This window comes from Drosophila rhopaloa, unplaced genomic scaffold (genome assembly GCF_018152115.1).
Source record: "Drosophila rhopaloa isolate 14029-0021.01 unplaced genomic scaffold, ASM1815211v1 contig_36, whole genome shotgun sequence".
Classification (NCBI taxonomy): Eukaryota; Metazoa; Arthropoda; class Insecta; order Diptera; family Drosophilidae; genus Drosophila; species Drosophila rhopaloa.
In genome coordinates, this window is record NW_025335130.1 from 966792 (window position 1) to 988544 (window position 21753).

At 43.7% G+C, this 21753-nt stretch overlaps 1 protein-coding gene across 1 annotated transcript; it reads right to left on the bottom strand.

Annotated features, from left to right (window-relative positions):
• Positions 1-11475: 11475 nt before the first annotated feature.
• LOC123038042 lies at positions 11476-15474 on the bottom strand. The gene is made up of 3 exons (XM_044461494.1): positions 13231-15474; positions 12510-13167; positions 11476-12449 (listed from the first exon to the last, which is right to left on the bottom strand). Exons 1-3 carry the CDS (start codon positions 15472-15474, stop codon positions 11476-11478), a joined length of 3876 nt encoding a protein of 1291 aa, XP_044317429.1.
• Positions 15475-21753: the final 6279 nt, after the last annotated feature.

Sequence of the window (21753 nt, forward strand, 5' to 3'; positions counted from 1 at the left end):
ACCAGTACAAAACATCCTCTGTGGAGGGCTCACCCAAATGCACAACATCCTGAGACATTCAATGGGATCATACGTCTCGGCTACTATTCGAGCAAATAGAATCATAATGATACCCGGAAAAGACCACACAATTGTTTCATCCTACAGACCAATAAGCTTACTATCGTGTCTGTCTAAATTGTTCAAAAAATACCTTCTTACACGGAGTCTGGAGTCTTGCAATGAAGCGCACTTGGGCCTACTCAGTTCGTCCTATATACAGCGGATATTCCTACAAACAAACAGCTAACAACATATACGTTCGCTGACGACACTGCAATCCTAAGTCGTTCGAGGAGCCCAAGCCAAGCAACAACACAACTAGCCAGTCACCTCATCGTAGTTGAAAGGGTGCTATTAAAATAAATAACCAAAAAGGTAAACACATAACGTTTACTCTCAACAGGCAAACATGCCCTCTACTGTCATTGAATAGTACTCCGATTCCCCAAGTCAACGAAGTAACGTATCTCGGCGTCCACCTCGACAGACGACTAACCTGGAGAAGACACATCGAATGTAAGAAACTACATCTAAAACTAAAAGCCAGCAGCTTCCACTGGATATTAAACTTTCGATCGCCCCTGCGTCTGGACTACAAGGTCCTGCTCTACAACTCTATTCTCAAGCCTATCTGGACATATGGCTCCCAGCTATGGGGGAACGCGAGCAGCAGCAACATTGACATCATACAGTGCGCACAATCGAAAATCCTGAGGACTATCACTGGGGCACCGTGGTATATTCGCAACCAAAACATCGACAGAGACCTCGGTATTCTTGCAGTAAAACATGAAATTGACAAACAAAAGACAACCTACAAATAAAAAGGCTCCGTGCACCAAAATCATCTCGCAAGAGGCTTGTCTCGGGTTTCCAGCAGAACCTGCCTTCAACGCAACGACCTTTCAACCCAGAAATAATTCTCAGGGCCGCATTACTCAGTACCAGTCATATGACTGTTAGTTAGATTACTATATGATTTTATACACTTATATAAAGGAGAATTTTCAATAAATAAATAGCAAAGCAATTAAAAAAAAAGAATCAAAAAACTTTAAAACGTTATCCTGAAAAGTTGACAGTCGGTGTACACGATCCTGCAAAATCTATCGGACGGATCTCTACTAAATTCCTCAGGTAACGCTGTCGAGTTTTTTTTTAAATTAATTATTTTTAGAGCAACAAATATCTCGACGTTTTGGGCGAAATTCGGTGTTTTTCTACCCGTTACTCGTAAAGTAAAGTATTATTCGTGCAAAAAGTATGTAACAGGTAGAAGGAAGCGTTTCCGACCTTATAAAGTATATACATATATTCTAGTTCAGGATCACTAGCCCAGTCGATCTTGCCATGTCCGTCTGTCTGTCTGTCCGTATGAACGCTGATATCTCGGAAACTATAAAAGCTAGAGGATTGGCATTTTGCATGTAGAGTTTAGGAGTTAATACGCAGCGCAAGTTTTTTTTCAAAATGGTGCCACGCCCCCTCTGACGCCCACAAGCCACAAGCTGTGGCCACAGTTTTGATGATATTATGAAAATTTTAATTAATATGTATTTGTTTCGTCAATAAATATCGATTGGTCTAATAAAAGTTTGCCACGCCCACTCTAACGCCCAAAAACCCATTAAACGCTTAAGCCTGGCTAGCGCTTACATTTCCGCCTTTCATGGCGCCATCTAACGGATGACTTTGGAACAGCTGGCCAAGGTGCTCAACAGAGTCAACGTTAATTCTCGATAGGGATTTCTATTAAAGGAAACTGCGATGGTTTTCATTTGTCAATACCGAACTATATCCCAAGAACTATGCAAATCAAATCTAGTTAGCCAAATTGGAGGTCTGAGTCAAACAATGGCGTATGTGTGTATGTATGTAAGCATATACATATGTATGTATGTATTTACATTTTACACAGTTGCAATTGCCAGGCAAAGATAACTCCTTTCAAAGAAAGCTATTCGCTATACCCGTTACTCGTGTTGTGCAAACATTTAGACTTTAATATACATAATACTATTTAAGAATGTATGTGTTTAGCCAATATAAGTATGTATGTTTAATATTTCTAGTCAATTTATTGCACAAAAATTGTAATAAGAACCACCGAACCGCGTAGACGTGTCTTTCTGCTCGCCCTGCCGAAAGACTTCCAAAAATCTACAAAGTGACCACCAAAATAAGAAAAATAGCGAAAAGACGCTGACAGCAATGCCATATCCCAAGGTCAACATCTCATTGTGATTAAAACTAAATTTAAAACCGATCTAGCTAATCAAAAACAATTTAAAATATCGAACGCAAATAAAATATTAACAAGTGCAACCGGTAAAGCCACGAAGCCAAGTCGCGATCGGCAACAAATACAACTAGACGAACGACGGCTGTCTTCTGCACGGAACAATGCTTACATTTCAATTGACTCATCGGAGGCAACAACAAAATCAACGTCACTGACCGCTACCGAAAGAGCCCGCTCACTGTCAACAGCGATTTTATGCTCAAGCAGCGCTGCCGTTACTCAGTCGTGGAGTTCACAATGCCCGTCACCTCTCTCTCTCATCGATGCACCGACTACTTCGGCTTGTGCGCCCACCAGCACTGTACCTTCTCTTACTACAGCAACGGCAACGACAACAACAACTTTAACGTCTGCGGCTACCCAGTGGCCTATCTCAACACCACAAGCAAAACTTAGCTCTACTGACCCTCTTACGAATAATACTCTCGTACAGACGGGGATCGATCGGTATGTACAAATAACAAGAAAGGAAAGCTAACTTCGGGCGGAGCCGAAGTTGATATACCCTTGCAGAATATTCTGTAAATTATATTCTCCAAAATTATTTATATGATGCATTCTTAATACTCATAAAAAATCCCAACTTCCTAACATTAAAAACAACAAAGTTACGTCATTTCCAATCGTTCAGTTATATTGCAGCTATAGGATATAGTCGGCCGATCCTTATGAAATTTGGCAGGTCGGATTGATTGGCCAAAAATAAAACCCATAGATAATCCCAACTTCCTAACTTTACAAACACCAAAGTTATGGCATTTCCGATCAATCAGTTATATGGCAGCTATAGGATATAGTCGTCCGATCCTTATGAAATTTGGTAAGTCAGACTGATTAGCCAAAACTAAAACCCATAGAACTTCCTAACTTGCTAACTTTAAAAACACCAAAGTTATGGCATTTCCGATCGTTCAGTTATATGGCAGCTATATGATATAGTAGCCCGATCCGGCTCGTTCCGACTTATATACTACCTGCAATAGAAAGACAACTTTTGGGAAAGTTTCAAGCAGATAGCTTTAAAACTGAGGGACTAGTTTGCGTAGAAACGGACGGACGGACAGACGGACGGACAGACGGACATGGCTTGATCGACTCTCCTGGTGATGCTGATCAAGAATATATATACTTTATAGGGTCGGAAATGTCTCCTTCACTGCGTTGCAAACTTTTGACTGAAATTATAATACCCTCTGCAAGGGTATAAAAAGAAAGCTTAGTCCACAAAAAAACTTAAACTCAAATTTGCCAAAAGTACCGAAAACTTTAGGCAACACACGAACATCCGAAAACCGATTTGCCATACTTGGCGAGACCGAAGAAGACAAGGGTCAGGCGCCTCAAGTCATGAAAGCTGTAAAGCCACCGCCATTATATATTAGGAAACACAACAGTGTCGATCTGATCAATAAGCTTAAACAAGTAATCGGGCCTAACCACTTCTATATCAACACCCTAAAAAGAGGAAACATATTAGAAGCAAAACTCCAGGTTAACAACGAAGACAACTTTCGTTCTGTAACAAGATATCTCGACAATGAGCTTATAAATTACTACACTTACCAACTAAAAAGTAAGAAAGGCCTACAAGTTGTACTTAAAGGTATAGAATCGACTGTTGCGGTAGCAAAAATAGCTGAAGGCCTCACGGAAAAAGGCTTCGACGTTAAGCACATCGTGAACATAGTAAACAGGGATAAAATTCCTCAACCACTGTTTAAGATTGAGCTGGACCCAGAGACGAAACCTCTAAAGAAAAATGCAGTGCATCCTATTTACAGTCTGCAATATCTCCTTCACCGAAGAATCACCATAGAGGAACCGCATAAGCGGAACGGCCCCGTACAGTGTACAAACTGCCAGGAGTTTGGGCATACAAGAACTGCCCCCTGCGACCAGTTTGTGTCGCCTGTGGAGATTTGCATTGCATTGAAGCATGCCTGGGAAACAAAGAATACCCTACTCTGAGGAAATGCAGTAACTGTGGGGGAAATCATACTGCCAACTACCGGGGCTGTCCCGCCTACAAAGAACTCAAGAGCCGCCTAAATCAGAGACGCAGTAATCCATTCGCCGCTCAACACTCTGCACAACCAAACAACAACTCAATCTTCTTCGCAGCAAAACCAAACTCTTCCCCCACAAACACTTAGCGGTCTAGAATCTACACTACCTACTCATGCAAACGTCATGATGACGATTCAAAGTTCCCTTCAAGAACTACTGCGAAACCAGAGCCTTCTAATGGAACTGCTGATCAAACAAAAGTCTGTATAAATGGACTCCTTAAGAATATGCTTCTGGAACGCAAACGGCGTTTCCCGGCATAAAAACGAACTCCTACAGTTCCTAAACAGTCACAATATCGATATCATGCTACTTTCTGAAACCCATCTAACTAATAAAAACTACTTCCATATCTTCGGCTATATACTCCACGCGACCAACCACCCGGACGGAAAAGCACACGGAGGTACCGGTATACTCATAAAACAACGCATAAAATATCATCCCTTGGAGACATTCGCTACTAACTACCTGCAGGCCACATCCCTACGTATAAACCTAATTGGCGGCCCACTTACCTATCCGCCATATATTGCCCCCCACGCTTCAGTATTGCAGAAAATGAGTTTATGAATTTCTACAACTCACTAGGACGCTGCTTTATAGCTGCCGGTGATTATAACGCAACCCAAAGGCCGCCAATTATATAACGCTATCATCACTCCTGGTAATACGCTTGACTTTGTCTCACCAGCTAGGCCTACATACTGGCCCACAGATCCAAATAAACAACCTGACATTATCGATTTCGCTGTTATTAGAAGAGTCTCGCACAGGCTGATAAACATAAAAACCTTAGAAGAGCTTACATCGCACCATTCGCCAGTTCTCCTCTGTCTATCTGAACAGCCGCAGCTTCTGGAACGCCCCCAACATCTAACATCAAACAAAACAAACTGGCTGAAGTACAAAAAATATGTAAGTGCACACATCGAACTTGATCCTGAAATTTCCTCTGAATCTGACATTGATAAGTCGCTTAAACACCTCACGGACGTAATGTCCTCTGCCGCCAAACATTCTACGCCAGAACCCTCATCCACAAACCCGCTAAGAACTGGACGCTCAAGTATCCAGATCGAGTCTCTCCTACTTGAAAAACGTAGACTTCGCAGAGACTGGCAGACTCATCGGTCCCCAGCTACTAAGAAAAGACTTATTGAAGCATCTCGAAAATTGTCGAAGGCCCTCTCTACCGAAAAGAACCAGGCCCAACGGGCCTACATTGCGAAACTATCCCCGACGGGTAATAAATTCCCACTATGGAGAGCTCACCCAAACATGCAACCACCAATAGATCCCGATTGTCCAATTCGATCACAAACAGGTGCCTGGGTGCGTTGTGACGAAGAAAGAGCTAACACCTTTGCCCATCACTTGGAAAACGTCTTCAAGCCTCACCCGCCATCCAACCAATTAACTCTACCGAATGTCTCGCCAGCGTCGCCGTCTTCCCCAGTTACCCTTGAAACCAGCACAATACTTAAGGCCATTAAATAACACATAAACACAAAAAAAGCTCCTGGTCACGATTTTATTTCTCCGAAAATGATAATTGAATTACCTGCATGCGCAGTCAGATGCATCGCATTTATATTTAACTCAATATTGAAATGGGGCTACTTTCCTGACCAATGGAAAAAGTCAATGATCCCGAAGCCAGGAAAAGACAAATCCCAGCCTTCCTCGTACCGGCCCATCAGTCTGCTCCCATGTCTATCAAAGCTATTTAAAAAACTTGCTTCTTCAAAACAACAGAACGATCCCTCTGCTCCAATTCGGATTTATGGAAAAGCATGGAACTATCGAACAGGTAAACCGCTTAACATCTGAAATTCGCACGACTTTCGAACACAAGCAATATTGCAGTGCCTTATTTCTGGACGTATCACAAGCATTTGATCGCGTCTAGATCGACGGTCTGTTATACAAAATCAAAACCCTCCTACCGGAAAACACTCACAAGTTGCTGGAGTCATACCTCAGAATCAGAGTTTTCACCGTGAGATGTAAAACCTTTACTTCAACCATCCGTAACATCGAAGCTGGAGTACCCCAAGGAAGTGTGCTTGGACCAATCTTGTACATCCTTTACACGGCAGACATTCCAACAAGCCGCCAGACCCTCATCTCAACCTTTGCTGGCGACACTGCCATTGTCAGCCGCTCGAAATACCCAAAAACAGCTACAGCCCATTTAAAAGAACACCTGGTAGCTGTAGAAAAATGGCTCGCAGACTGGCGTATCAAAGTCAACGAGCAAAAGTGTAAGCACATTATATTTACACTAAACTTGTCGAAATGCCCACCACTGGCGCTAAACAACAAGCCGGTTCCACAAGCAGACGAAGTCACCTATCTCGGCATACACTTAGACAGGAGGCATACCTGGAGAAAGCATATAGAAGCAAAGAAGACCCATTTAAAACTAAAGGCCAGCAGCCTTCACTGGCTCATGAACTACCGCTCCCCCCTTCCACTCGAATATAAAGTACTACTGTATAACTCGTGCTTAAAGCCGATCTGGACCTACGGTTCCGAGCTCTGGGGAAACGCAAGCAGCAGCAATATAGAAATTATTCAAAGAGTACAATCAAAGACCCTACGAACAATAACTGGAGCCCCCTGGTACATCCGCAACGCAAGCATCCAGAGAGACCTGGATATAAATCCCGTAAAAGAAGAAATTGTTTCCAGAAAAATTAAATATGAAGCCAGATTATCAAATCACCCAAACCTGCTAGCCAGACAACTCAACCGGCTAAGCTATCATTCCCGTCTACAGCGGAATGATTTCCCATCCCTCTTCAATAACATAAATTAACGTAACATAGATTAAGATTTGAAAACTTATTGTTAGTCTCTTAAGTAATAGAGAAGATCCAATAAATGAGAATAAAGTATAAAAAAAAAAAAATTTATTGCACTCAAAAACATAAACATAAACACAGCTGCTGGTGCAGGACAAAAGCTGCCTGCGCTAAAGCAGCGCTGGTGCTGATGTCCTTTTTTCCTGTGGTCACTATAATTACCATTATGTAAAAAAAAAAAAAAAAAAAAAATTTGTAGGTCGGATTGATTGGCCAAATATAAAACCCATAGAAAATCCCAACTTCCTAACTTTACAAACACCAAAGTTATGGCATTTCCGATCAATCAGTTATATGGCAGCTATAGGATATAGTCGGCCGATCCCGGCCGTTCCGACATATATACTGCGTGCAAAGGAAATAAAGGTGTGTGCAAAGTTTCAATTTGATAGCTTTAAAACTGAGAGACTAATTTGCGTAGAAACAGACAGTTGGACATGGCTATATCAACTCAGGAGGTGATCCTGATCAAGAATATATATACTTTATAGGGTCGGAGATGTCTCCTTCACTGCGTTGCACACTTTTGAACAAAATTATAATACCCTCTGCAAGGGTATAAAAAACATACAAGAAGGCATATTTATATTAAGTTGTTTAGCTGAGTAACGGGTATCTAATAGTCGAGGCACTCGACTATAGCGTTCTCTCTTGTTGACTTTCAAGTGCCTTAAAAAATCGGAAAAAAAATTTTTTAAATAAAAATAAAAACTACTAAGGACTTGTTTAAAATAATATAAGTGTCTTGCTGATTAAATAAAAGTGTATCCATAAGAGTTTTTATAAGCCAAATATAAATAACAGTTTTTTTTGAATTAAAAAAAAAATCGAAAAAATAAAAATAAAACTTATAACTGATATTAGGGGTGTTAAAATTAATAAAAAAAATTTTGAGATAAACGTTTCAAAAAAACCTTTAAGGAAACGGCGATAACCCATTTTAGGCGAGGAGGAGACTTTTGAACAACATTTGTTTGTTTGTCCCGTCCTATACAAATGATATATTGAACGTTAGAACAAGGTTTACTTTTGTGGCTTAGTTAAGGAAAAAAGTTTTTGTACCCGCAATCTTTCAGGACAGGTGCCGGGCACTAATTCTACAACTGAGGGTATCACTCCGTGTTTAAAGCGATTTCCAGACGCAAGACTTTTCTTTAGATCCAAGGCTCTTTATTTTTATACCCGTTACTCGTAGAGTAAAAGGGTATATTGTATTCGTGCAAAAGTATGTAACAGCTAGAAAGAAGCGTTTCCGACCCTATAAAGTATATATATTCTTGATCAAGGTCACTAGCCGAGTCGATATAGCCATGTCCGTCTGTCCGTCTGTCCGTCTGTCTGTCCGTCTGTCTGTCCGTCTGTCTGTCTGTCCGTATGAACGCTGAGATCTCGGAAACTATAAAAGCTAGAAGATTGGCATTTTGCATGCAGATTCTAGGAGTTCCTACGCAGCGCAAGTTTGTTTCAAAAGGTGCCACCCCCCTTTAACGCCCACAATCGCTAATATACGATTTTAAAAATTTTAATATTTCGGAAAAGTAAAAATGCAGTTTTATTGTGTTTATCGATACCTACCGAAATGTAGAAGAAATTTTTCAAATCGGACCATTCGTTAAAAAGTTATGCGTGATCAAAGTTTCTATCTCCATCTCCCTCGCACTCCCTTTACCTGTGTAACGGGTATCTGATAGTCGGGGCACCCGACTATAGCGTTCTCTCTTGTTTTTAATGCTCTTTCCGATAGCCTTGGTAGAATTTTTGGACGTTCTTAAGCTCTCTGGAGCTGCTGCCCTCATAAAGCTCCGCGATTTTGTCGGACCAACCGACTGCTTAATGGTATCTTCTGTACGCCGTGAGTAAATAAAGGGCATACATTATAGGCATCTTAGGTATCATTTAGGGACCCATGTGAGGGTCCGAATAGTCTGTCCGTCCAGGTGGGATAAACACTTTTGAAACACACTTGAAGTAAAACTGAATTGAAGTTGTTTGTTCTTAGCATTATCAAAGCTTAAGCTACATGGGAGTAAAAGGTAAAGTATATTTTTTTCAAAAAACAAGCCTATTTGCCCTTTTTTGAAAATTTTTAATATACCCAAATTTTGTCCGTAGTCCTCATAGTAGCTCTTTTGCACTTTTGATTCAATCGAGTTGACGCCGCTCAAACGACGGTCACTGGGAGTTGCCTTTAACCCGATATACCGCACCGAAACAAGAAATAGCCAGATCTTGTAGCGTAAAATGGTATTGAACAGACGGAGGGGGGTTTTATTCTGTAGGAATATTACAAGTTCATGATTTAACTCTACACATATAAGTTAACTTTACCGCAGTCTCGCCTCCCAGCTTCTCTGACCTCGTTGATTGGAATAACTTGGAAGCGGGAAGCTCTTTTTCCTAACTTCAAGCTGTGTGACCAGATTCCCTAAACAGCGAGAATCCTCAACCGGTTACATTGTACTAAATATAATCTCTAATTTGTGGCGCTACATTTGAATTGCCCGACAATCGATAATTGGGTTAATCCGTTCCGCGACATCCCCACCCCCGTGAAGCAGCTGCATTCACCACGTCCAAAACAGCTAACTTGGAGACGGGACGCATAATTAATCTAGTTCGATCGTCGCTGGTAATTCGCACCGCTGCTCGTCGTGGAACTCCGTCAGCTCCTGGGTACACTTCCTCCACGACGCCTTTCCTCCATTCCCTGCGAGGGACGGCCGGATCACATATGTACACTAGATCCCCACGACGCATTGGCTCGACGCGCTCACACCACTTCTGTCTGCGAATGAGCGTTGGTAGATACTCGTGTACCCAACGCTTCCAGAATCGGTCTCTCATCATCCGCGCTATACGCCACTGCTTCCTTGTGGCGCACTTCTCTGGCGGGTGTCCACGATTTGAAGGGAGGTCCGGAACGTTTGCTACTCCTCTCAGCAGGTCGTTCGGCGTCAATGGAGCCTCCTGGTCCACCGTGACTGGCAGATGGGTAAGCGGACGAGAGTTGACAATATTCTCCGCCTCGATAAGGAAGCTTTCCATCACGTGTTCCCTTAGGGGCCACCTCCTTCACGGTATGCGCCAACACCTTCTTAACGCATTGGACCATCCGTTCCCATACGCCTCCCGCGGACGGGTGAGCCGGGCAGCTGAAGATCCATTCGATTCCTTTGGATGACAGTTCACCCTGGATCCTCTCTGGCTCGAAGACTTCATCGAACCTTCTGGCTTCACGGTTGGCTCCGATGAAATTCTTCCCGTTGTCGCTTCTCAATCTAATCACTGGTCCTCGGCGGCACATAAAGTTCCTCATAGCGATTATGCAGGAATCTGTCGACAGATCGTGGGCCATTTCCAAATGGATAGCCCTGGTGGTTAGACATGTAAATAGTGCCACCCACCTTTTCTCTGTCCGACGTCCAATCGTCACTTGCAGTGGACCAAAATAGTCCAGACCGGTATATTTAAATGGCCAACCGTTGGCCTCGAGCCGGTCCTTTGGCAATGGACCCATCAGTGGCGGAGCTGGTTGCGCTCTCCGAAGTTTACATAATTGGCATCTGGTTATAACCTTCCGCAAAAGTCTCCTTAAATTTGTTATCCAGAACTTCGTCCGGATTTCGCTAATGGTCGCATCTAGGTTTTGGTGCTTCATCTTCCTGTGGTAGTGATCGGTGATCATCTCTGACAGTGCGTGCTGGTGCGACAGTATGATGGGGCGCCGTGTGTTAACTGGGACACAACCGGCGGCATCGATTCTTCCACACGCACGTATAATTCCATCGTTGTCAAAGTATGGCGAAAGTCCTCGTAACTGACTGTCTTTCGCTACGGCTTTCCCTTGAGTTTCATCCGCGAACGCCTCTGATTGCGCCCGACGGATTAATAAGCGCTCTGCCTCAGCACACTCAGCAGCAGAAAAACCGTATTCCTCATGTACGTCACGCAGCCCACGGCACCGTCGAATGAACCTCAGGACCCATGCTGTCGATCTAACCAATCGATCGTAGCTCGAAAACCTGTGCAAAGAAATAAAGCTATTTGCTAAAACCAGTGCGAACTCACACGGCATCTCTTCCTCCTCCGTTGTCTGCAGGCTGCTACTATCACCCGGAGAACTCTTGGGCCAGAGCTCCTCAGGCTCCCGCAGGAACGATGGTCCGCTGAGCCACCGCGATTCTTGGCTAAGGTTCACGTGGCGTTGCGGTCTCGTGCGTCATCAGCCACATTTTCGGCAGATGGTATCCATTTCCATTGGGACACCTCCGTGGACTCTAAGATCTCCGCCACCCGGTTTCCTACAAACTGCTTGTACCGCCGGTGGGTGCTGCTAATCCAGTGCAGCACAGTCTTCGAATCAGTCCAAAGAACGCAGCCACTGATCGTCATACCGTGCGTCTGTTTTACGGTGTCCATCAGCCTGGTTCCCAATACAGCTGCTTGGAGTTCCAGTCGCGGGATCGACATCGTCCTCATCGGGGCACATTTGGTTTTCGCACACACGAAATGTGCCCGCACGTCGCCGTCGTCATAAGTGGTTCTCCAATAGGCCACCGCGGCAAACGCCGATTGGCTCGAATCCACGAAAATGTGCAGCTGTAGCTCACGCACTCGTCCTACGCCGAAATAGTGGCGCGGACACCGGAAGTCTCTCACGTAGTTCATCTCCTGCCGCCAGCTCTCGAATGCTGTGGCTAGCTCATCAGGCAGGGGCTCGTCCCATTCCACTGATCTCCTCCAGGTTTCAATCATTAACAATTTGGCGGTCACCGTGTAGCAGCTCAAAAATCCGAGCGGGTCAAATGTTGACATAACGAGGCTGAGGAATTCTCTTTTGGTGGGGACACGTTGCCCTGTCATCACGCTGCTGGGTACCCTGTGGTACTTTATACTGAATTTAAAGTCGTCAGTAGCCGGCTGCCAGTACATGCCCAGAATCTTCTCCTCAGCTTCGGTCCACTCGACGTTCTCGCTGGATCCTAGTGGGTTCAACGCTCTGACCACACCTTCCGAACTGGAGGAGAACCGGCACAAATCGAAACCAGCACTCGCATGAATTTCCTTGATCCGGGTTGATACAGAAATAGCTTCGACATCGTTTGAGAAGCTATCTACGTAGTCGTCTACATAATGGTACTCGTTGATGGCCAGGACCGCGCGGGGGTCTGTACGTGCGTACCTTGAAGCATTAACTGTTTTCACATGATGCGCTCAGCACGGCGAACAAGCTGCTCCAAACGTCATCACCATCATTTCATACAGATCTGGATCCCGCTGGTCATCTCCATTTCTCCACAGGAATCTCTGGGCGCATTTGTCTTGAGGCTGTATCAAAACCTGATGAAACATCTCCTTAATATCTGCGCAGACCCCGACTGCTCCTTCCCGAAAGTGGAAGAGCACGGCTGGCAGACTCTTGTACTGCTGTGGGCCTTTGAGCAGCGCTGAGTTGAGGGATATGTTGCCGACCTTTGCTGCGGCGTCGAAGACTAGTCGGATCTTACCAGGTTTATTTGGATTCTCGACCCCGAAATGCGGCAGATACCAGACCCTGTCGTTGTTGGCTGGAGTGACTTCCTGCGGCTCTAGTCGTCGTGCATACCCTTTTTTGACATAGTCCTCCATAATCCTATTGTAGGCCTGCGCGAATTCCACGTCGCGCTTCATTTTTCGTTCGATGTTGACGAGTCTCTTGAGAGCCATGTCATAACTGTTTGGCAGTCTCACCTCGTCATCCTTCCATAGCAGCCCGGTTTGATATCGTTGGCCCACTCGCTTAGTCGTCCCGTTAAGTATTCCCAAAGCCCGTGCGTCGCCACTAGCTGCGACTGGTGGCGCCGGCTTTACTCCAAAGTTTTCTGTTTCGAAGTAGTCGGTGACCATCTAGTCCAGAAGACGATCCTGAGGGATGGCTAAGAGGCACGATGTATGAGTCGGTGAACTTACTTGTCCTTTCACCGGCCCGAACACCACCCATCCAAGCGTCGTGGCGGCTGCATATGGTCCTCCTGTTCCAAGGCTCCTATTTTTCATAGGTATTCCCAAGTGTGCATGGTCCAGTCCAATCAAAATCCTCGGGGCCGCATTACTGTAGGGCCTCATCGGCAGGCGTGCACCAGCCTTCGCCGTCTTGACATCTTCTCGGCGCAGACTTTGCATCGGCAGATTGAGGTTTGGGACTGCAAACACGTTCCTTAGTCCATGGCGTTTTGGCTTGCCTGCTCCACTGATCTGCAGGCTTACCATTTTGGTGCGCTCGCTGGATGACTTGCCACCAAACCATTGGATATTGAGCTGCCGATTCTCACCTTTCAGGTCTAAGCTTCGAATAAGCTCGTCATCTATCATGGTTACGGAAGATCCCTCGTCGAACAGCGCGTAGGTATCCACTTGCTTGCATTCGCCGTACAGAGTCACGGGCAGAATACGGAAAAGTAAGTGACCACCGTCTGACTCGACGCAGCTTAGGTTCCGATGTGGTCTTTCTGTATCACCACTGCGCAAACGTCCCTCATCCTCACGCCAAGCATCTTGACTCGCTTGTGGCGTGGGGAAACTACTCGGTGCCGCTGGCTGAGGTACGTGTGCCTCGCCTTTCCGTCGACCACTGCCAGTTTGCAGTGCCCGGTTGCGGCTGCTCATTTGATCCCTCCGAGGACCACCGTATGCCTGTGGTGGCCGTGTGTGTTGCTCGTGAAGTAGGTAGTGATGCCTCCTCTGGCATCCATATACATTGCAGCTAACATCTTTTTTGCAGAACCTTGCCATATGTCCACTTTCCAGACACAAAAAACATATCCGATGCTTCTTCGCGATATCGAATCGCACAGTTGGAGACGCATGGTTGAAGTCCTTGCAATCCTTGATAAGGTGTTGCCCCTCGCACACTGGGCAACTCCTAACTTGGTTGTCAGCTGCGCTGGCGTGCAGCACCCTTCCCTTGGGTTCCTTGCTCTCGAAGTCCGATATGGTACACACCAGCCTGGCGAGTTCCTCCAGCCATCCGCTGAGGTGTACGACCGTGGGGAAGCATCCTATTCCAGTGGCATGCCTGGCCCAGTCCAACCTTTTGCTCAGCGGTAGCTTGGCGATCAGCTCCTCCATCAGGATGGGGTTTCCTAGGTGCTGCTCTCCGTTCGGGGTTGCCTGTAGAAACGCAGCGAGATTGCTGACCCGTGTGGAAAAGTGCACGATCTTGCTGATGTTGTGCTCCTGGATCGGCTGCACACTTCGCACGTTTTCCAGCTGGCTGCGTATCAGCTGCTCCGGACGACCATATCGGGAGCGTAGCTGCTCCATTACAGCCTGAACATTACTCGGGTGTATAAGCAACGACTTGACGGATGCTCGCGCTTCACCCTTCAGGGCCTTGACTAGTCTCTGGTTGTTTTCTAAAGCTGTACACTGGTACGCCGCTGTTGTCTCCGTGAACGCGCATTGGAATATTGGCCAATCCTCAGGCTGACCATCAAACTCGGGGAGATCAGGCAGTCTGTGCGGCGTCCATCCATTTAGGCTCGGCGATGCTATTCCATAGGACCCAGCCGACTGTGTGGGTACCATGGTTATGTGTTGAGGCTCCCGAAATGCTTGCACGTTATTGTGCGCTGGCTGCAGTTCGGCCGTTACACATCTTGGCGTGGAGTAGCTTGCCGTTGTACAACTTGCGCTACTCGTGACTGGTTGCCCTATTGCCAAATGTCCACTCAGTTGTGGCGGCAAATCTCCACTCAAATATGGCGGCAACTGTCCATGTAAAGATGGAGTCACAAGTTTTTCACTCAAATTCTGTCCACTCAAACATGGCGTCGCATTCGCCGTCTCACTCACTCTATTACCGCTCGACCCGATTCCAACGGGATTCCTGGCGGCTGCATCATGCCCTTCACTTGCCCTTGCCCTTTGTAGCTCCTCTTCCAAGCTTGCGATCCTTTCCATTAGGGCCGTAACTTGTGCGGACGTGGGAACCGATTCTTGGCGTGATCCTCCAGCTGGCTGTAGATCTGCACTCGGTTTCTTCCCCTTTTGCCCGCTGTCCTTAGGAGCTTGTGCCCGCTGCACCTTACCGCCAGCCGCGGCATCCGTTATGGCTCTCGGAGTGCCGGCTGGTTGGTTTCCAGTGGTTGCAGCTGCGGAAGTCTCTGGCTGTCCAAGCCGAGGACTGCGCCGGGGTGAATGTGAAGTTGGCATAGCACGATGATGATGTGAGCACGTAGTGCGAATGAAGAGTGCGAATGAAGAATGCGAATAAAAGAAATGACGCCGCTCAAACGACGGTCACTGGGAGTTGCCTTTAACCCGATATACCGCACCGAAACAAGAAATAGCCAGATCTTGTAGCTAAAATGGTATTGAACAGACGGAGGGGGTTTTATTCTGTAGGAATATTACAAGTTCATGATTTAACTCTACACATATAAGTTAACTTTACCGCAGTCTCGCCTCCCAGCTTCTCTGACCTCGTTGATTGGAATAACTTGGAAGCGGGAAGCTTCGCTTTTCCTAACTTCAAGCTGTGTGACCAGATTCCCTAAACAGCGAGAATCCTCAACCGGTTACATTGTACTAAATATAATCTCTAATTTGTGGCGCTACATTTGAATTGCCCGACAATCGATAATTGGGTTAATCCGTTCCGCGACACGAGTTTTTATTTAAAGAAATAATAGTTCAAGATTTATTTTCAATAAAAACTGAGAGACTAGTTTGCGAAAAAACGTTCGGACGGACGGATCGCCTCTTCTGGTAATACTGTTGATCAGCGAATTATTTTCAATAATAAAATAAAATTCAAGAAATAAATTTTAATTTAAAAAGTTTTGATTACAAAAAAAGTACAAGGCTAGCATTATTTGTGAATTTCTGTCTAAGGGTATAATTGTTTATATTTTGTGTCTGGGGTGTTAGGTTCTCCGACCGAGTGTGAGGGGATCTGAATATGTTACTCCCCTATACTAAAAAATTAGCTTGTCCACAAGCGTTTAAGGCATGGTACAAGATTAGTTATGGTGTTTCTTGATGAATAAGATTTACGGGTTCTAATTCAGATGTGTGATTGAAGTGTTTCTTCTATTATGTTTCCTTCTATTATGGTTTTCGATTCAATACTTACTTAGGCAAATTATACAATACAATATTTGGTTTAATAAAATGAATTTGAAAGTTCTTTACTGCTTTTGTATATTTACATTCTTTGGGTATTTGGTTTAAAATGCCTGTTATACATTTGTTATTTACTTCTTGGTACTTCTTTTGTTTCTTTTGTTTTTTTAATGATATATCTTTCGTGAATATTCTCTGTAAGAATGTTTTTTTTTCATCTCGAATTGGTATTATTTCGAAAATTTGAATTTGTTTTAATTCTTTGGGATATGAGATATTATCATATATTAGATTTCTTGAGTATCTAATTTTAACTGGGTTGAAGTTTTAATATTTAGTAATTTTTCTAGTGTTGTATTTTTAATAAATCATGTTTTAATAATATGTGGTTGAAACAGTCTAGTCTTGTGAGCTGCTTTCCTAACTCAATGTCTTCTATGTATTCTGTGAAGTAGTTTATATTGAAAATAGCTATTCTAATTTTTTTTCTTGTTCGCTTTGTAATTTGAGTTCATTCATTACTATTATTTGCTTGGACAATAGTTGCTTATAAATTGTTTATATTTTTTTCTTTTTCTTCTCTGTCGTTATTATCAAGTTTACCAAATAAGCACACCCAAAAAAAAATAGTCATAGAAACGAAACTATTGTTACATGAATTCTACACTATTCAGTATAAAAAATTTCTCAATAAGATGAGTATTAAATAAAAACTTTGAAAGTATTAAAATACAACTTTCGATGTTATCAATTTTATACTACTGAGTATAAAATTTCAACTCACTCGGTATACTTTTACCCATACTCCTAGTTTATTTTTCATACTATTTAGTATAACAAAAATACTGTGCTACCGGCATGTAGTATATGTCGGCGCACACTAAGAGTGTGTGAATGTTGGTATGAGTGTATGGGTATATTCTCGGGAATTTAATATTGCTTTAGCCTCTAATTGTGCTGTGTCATGTTGTCGCTTTAAGAAATTGCGTTTTAGCGGGGCGACAGCGTAGTGTCGCTGTCGCCGAGTGTGGTTCGATGGTAAGCACAGAAGGAAGAAGGGACGAAGCAGTTAGTTGCGTTTAGAACTTGAGGTGTGCGAAACCGAAACTCGCTGCGCTACTACGATGTCGGACGAGAATAACCCTGCTGCAACATACATATACTTTTCATATTATTTCGTATAACACCTATACTATTGGCTGCGAGCTGTAGTATACATTTTGCACCCTGCCCTTAAAAATAAATCCGAATTTTTATTTATTTTTATTCCTTCATCAAATTTAAAATACACGTGTTTTAAAAATTACATTTGTATAATTTTTTTTTTTACTTAGCTAACAAAAAAATTTTAGTTTTTAAAAATCTGAAAAAATAAATTTGTCGTTTAAATGTACATGTAAATATAGAAATTAATTTTTTTTTTATAATCTCCCAAAATGTTGTGCATAAAGAAACGTATATCTTATGTAACGACCTGTTTCTTTATTTTCTGCTCACTACGCAAACTTACGGCTAGCTCAGAGAGGTTGTTCCTCCAAATTTATATTGAGTGACTGCCCGTAACCAAAGGATAACGCCAGAAAGGATTAGGTTGGTGCTGGTTTATTGATTCTCTAAACATAGCCTTTTTGCTACTGTTTTGCTACCCGTTGTCGCTGACTTCTGCTGCGTTGCTCCTGGCTCGCTGCTGCGCTGGGATCGGGGATCGGGGCGGCTCCACCAAAACTCTGGATCTTATGCGAACTTTCCTACCGGGGTCGGCAAGGTGTATCGCCTAGCAGATAGAACAAAGTTCTGCCTTATCGCCTAGCCACCTTTATCGCCTGACACCGCGCAACGACTCCCTAAGTTTGATTTTACCACTACCTCAGCGTTGTAGCCTCAGCCTTGTAGACTTGTCGTCGTTCGGCATCTCGACTTTGCGATCTTGATCCTTGGGCACTTCGGTTTCGATTCTTACTTATTCCGCGTTCAAGCACTCGCTCTGATTCTCTGCGCCGTCCTTTTATAGGCGCTATAGGTGCCGTTATTTCCCTCGCCGTGCTCGGGTCCAAGGTCCACTGAAGTACCGTTCATTCTCGGTGTGTCCTCTTTAGGCGGGTCCGAAGTCCGCCAATTTACCGTATGACCTCGTTGCCCTTGCCATATGAGGGTCCAAGGTCCGAATATTTCCCGTTTGACCTGGATGCCCTTCATTTCTCCAGCTTTCTCGCCTCCTCCGCTGTTGCTAGGCCGATCTCCTGCATCGGGATTTGTGGGGAGTTTAAGACTTCTCACATTTCCCCCTTCCTTCGGAAACGTAATGAAAGTGGTGAATTCTCCGCCTGAATTGCGTGTTAGATTTAGACCGTTTTCCTAAAAGACTTTACTCGTACAGCTCCTTAAAAGACTTAAACTTTCCCGCGACTGTTTCCCTAAAAGACTTTTTCATACAGCTCCTTGAAAGATTATTTCCCCAGACTGTTTCCCTGTTCCCCAGACAGTTCCCCGTTCCCCAGACAGTTCCCTGCGTGGAATTCGAATTTTCCTGCAGAGCCCTGGAATCTCACCACGATCGCGTTTATCGATTGTGGGTTCCAGTGTTGCCATCGTCGTTGCCTTTTTGTTGTCTTAAGTTGCCTTTTAAACAGAGCTCGCATTTAACTGTCGACCGTTTCTCGTTGTCTGCAAATAAGTGTCTTCTCCTGACTCTTTACGAAAAGACTCAAAGAGCAACCGATTTATGGGTTCTTGAATGAGCTCGCTCGCGCTCAGAGCGAAACCGTTTATTTCTATACTGTTTTGTTCTGGTTGTTCCAAGACCGTTTTGTCGTGTTAAGTGAAGCAAAAGGTCTTTTGCGTATGTATTGGTTTACATTCACACGCATAGCATAGAGTAAGAAACTATATAGAGGTTTCATTTGCTCTGCCCGGGCCTCTGCCAAAGCTCTGCTGAGAGCCATGTTCGAAGCTAACTTCTTCTAACTTCGGTTTCTCACCACTTCTAACATGTGCGAAGCACAAGCAATAGTATGGGGAATTCTCGTACCAAACCATAGGAATAAGAGCGACCAGTGCAGCTGCAGAAACTCACCGCGGGACTCGATTCCAGTTCGATCGAATAAATGAAAAACTCTCTTTTTTTCCGTTTTTCCCCTACGTGGCATCACTGGCAAAGTCACTCGAGAGCGCGGGCAGAGCAAATGAAACCTCTATATAGATTCTTACTCTATGCGCATAGGCAAGCAAATCGTTATTTTTCTGTTTTGCAGACGAAATATATCAATTGTGAACGGGAATTGGTGTGTCAAGTTGTGAAATAATTTTCGTGTAAAATGGGAAGAGAATTGAATAAAAATGTGCATCAATTCTTGAAATTTAATTTGGAAGACTTCTCGCGATCTCGTTTTTACGCCTATTGGGCTCCGCGCGTAACAAGCACTGCTTGGTGTCGTAAGGGCCACTTGTTTGCGCTGATCATAGTGCATCAATGTCCGAAAAAGAGAAGAAGTAAATTTGTAGTGTTTGCGGTGTTAAATTGACCGGCAATCATTCAAAAAACTTAAAACGCCATTTAACAACGAAACATATGGAGATTTTCAATGAGTGGAACAATTCTGGAAATTCAAAACTAACCGAAGGAAAACGAAAAATATCGTATCAAACGAGCGAAGAAGCAATTGTTTCTACTTTGATTAAAATAGTAACCACGGACGGAAAACCATTTATATTTCTAGACAGTGAAGGGTTCAAAGAAATAATGGATCCAATATATAATTCACTTGGCATGAACCCTGTAACGTCTAGATGATTACGGAATATCACTAGATCAAATCTACAGGTAAAAATTGAAATACATACAATTTTTAAAATATGTGATTTTTTCAAATAATTTTGATATTCATGCACACAGCATTACGTCTGATAATGGTCGAAACATGATAAAAGCCGTCCAAGTTTTAAATGATGCCACAGAGTAATCCCTTTTTGAAGATGACACAGAAAGTGAGAATCTTGTGAATGAACTGGATGCCATTGAACTTGCTAATATACACCTTGTGAGATGTGCAGCACACGCTCTGCAACTGTGCGTATTCGATGTGAACCAGATGAAGGAGATCGCCGACAAAATAAGTTCCTGTCACACATTATGCAAATCGCTTCGCACAGAAACATATAGGTAAGTAATGATAAGTTATAAATATAAAAATATAACAAGAAAGGAAAGCTAACTTCGGGCGGAGCCGAAGTTGATATACCCTTGCAGAATTCTCTATAATAATATTCTCCAAAATTATTCCTATGATGCATTCTTAATACTCATAAAAAATCCAAACTTCCTAACTTTAAAAACACCAAAGTTATGGCATTTCGAATCGTTCAGTTATATGGCAGCTATAGGATATAGTCGGCCGATCCTTATGAAATTTGGTAGGTCGGATTGATTGGCCAAATATAAAACCTGTAGAAAATCTTAACTTTCTAACTTTACAAACACCAAAGTTATGGCATTTCCAATCGTTCAGTTATATGGCAGCTATAGGATATAGTCGGCCGATCCTTATGAAATTTGGTAGGTCGAATTGATTGGCCAAATATAAAACCCATTGAAAATCCCAGCTTCCTAACTTTACAAACACCAAAGTTATGGCATTTCCGATCAATCAGTTATATGGCAGCTATAGGATATAGTCGGCCGATCCCTATGAAATTTGGTACGTCGGATTGATTGGCCAAATATAATACCCATAGAGAGTCCCAACTTCCTAACTTAACAAACAGCAGAGTTATGGCATTTCCGATCATTCAGTTATATGGCAGCTATAGGATATAGTCGGCCGATCCCGGCCGTTCCGACTTATATACTGCGTGCAAAGGAAAGAAGGGTGTGTGCAAAGTTTCAATTCGATAGCTTTAAAACTGAGAGACTAGTTTGCGTAGAAACAGACAGACGGACAGACGGACAGACGGACATGGCTATATCAACTCAGGAGGTGATCCTGATCAAGAATATATATACTTTATAGGGTCGGAGATGCCTCCTTCACTGCGTTGCACACTTTTGACCAAAATTATAATACCCTCTGCAAGGGTATAAAAATAAAGATAAATATAAATAATATTATTATATATATAATAGTATAGTTTATGTTTAGGTCAGTGGCCCACTGCATCGCCGCTGTTCACTAAGCTCTCCGAGCTTTCGCTCTCCGAGCTTTCGCTTCTCGCAACGTCCGCGCTCCAGAGTTCTAGCTTCGGGTTTCGCATCCGAACTCCTCGGACGGCCGCTGCCGATCTCCCGCTCTCGCTTCAGCGGAGTAAATCTGGCGGGAGCGCGGTTTTAGGTTTAAGTCACCAGTCTCATGTATGCAGCCGAATAAAGCACTT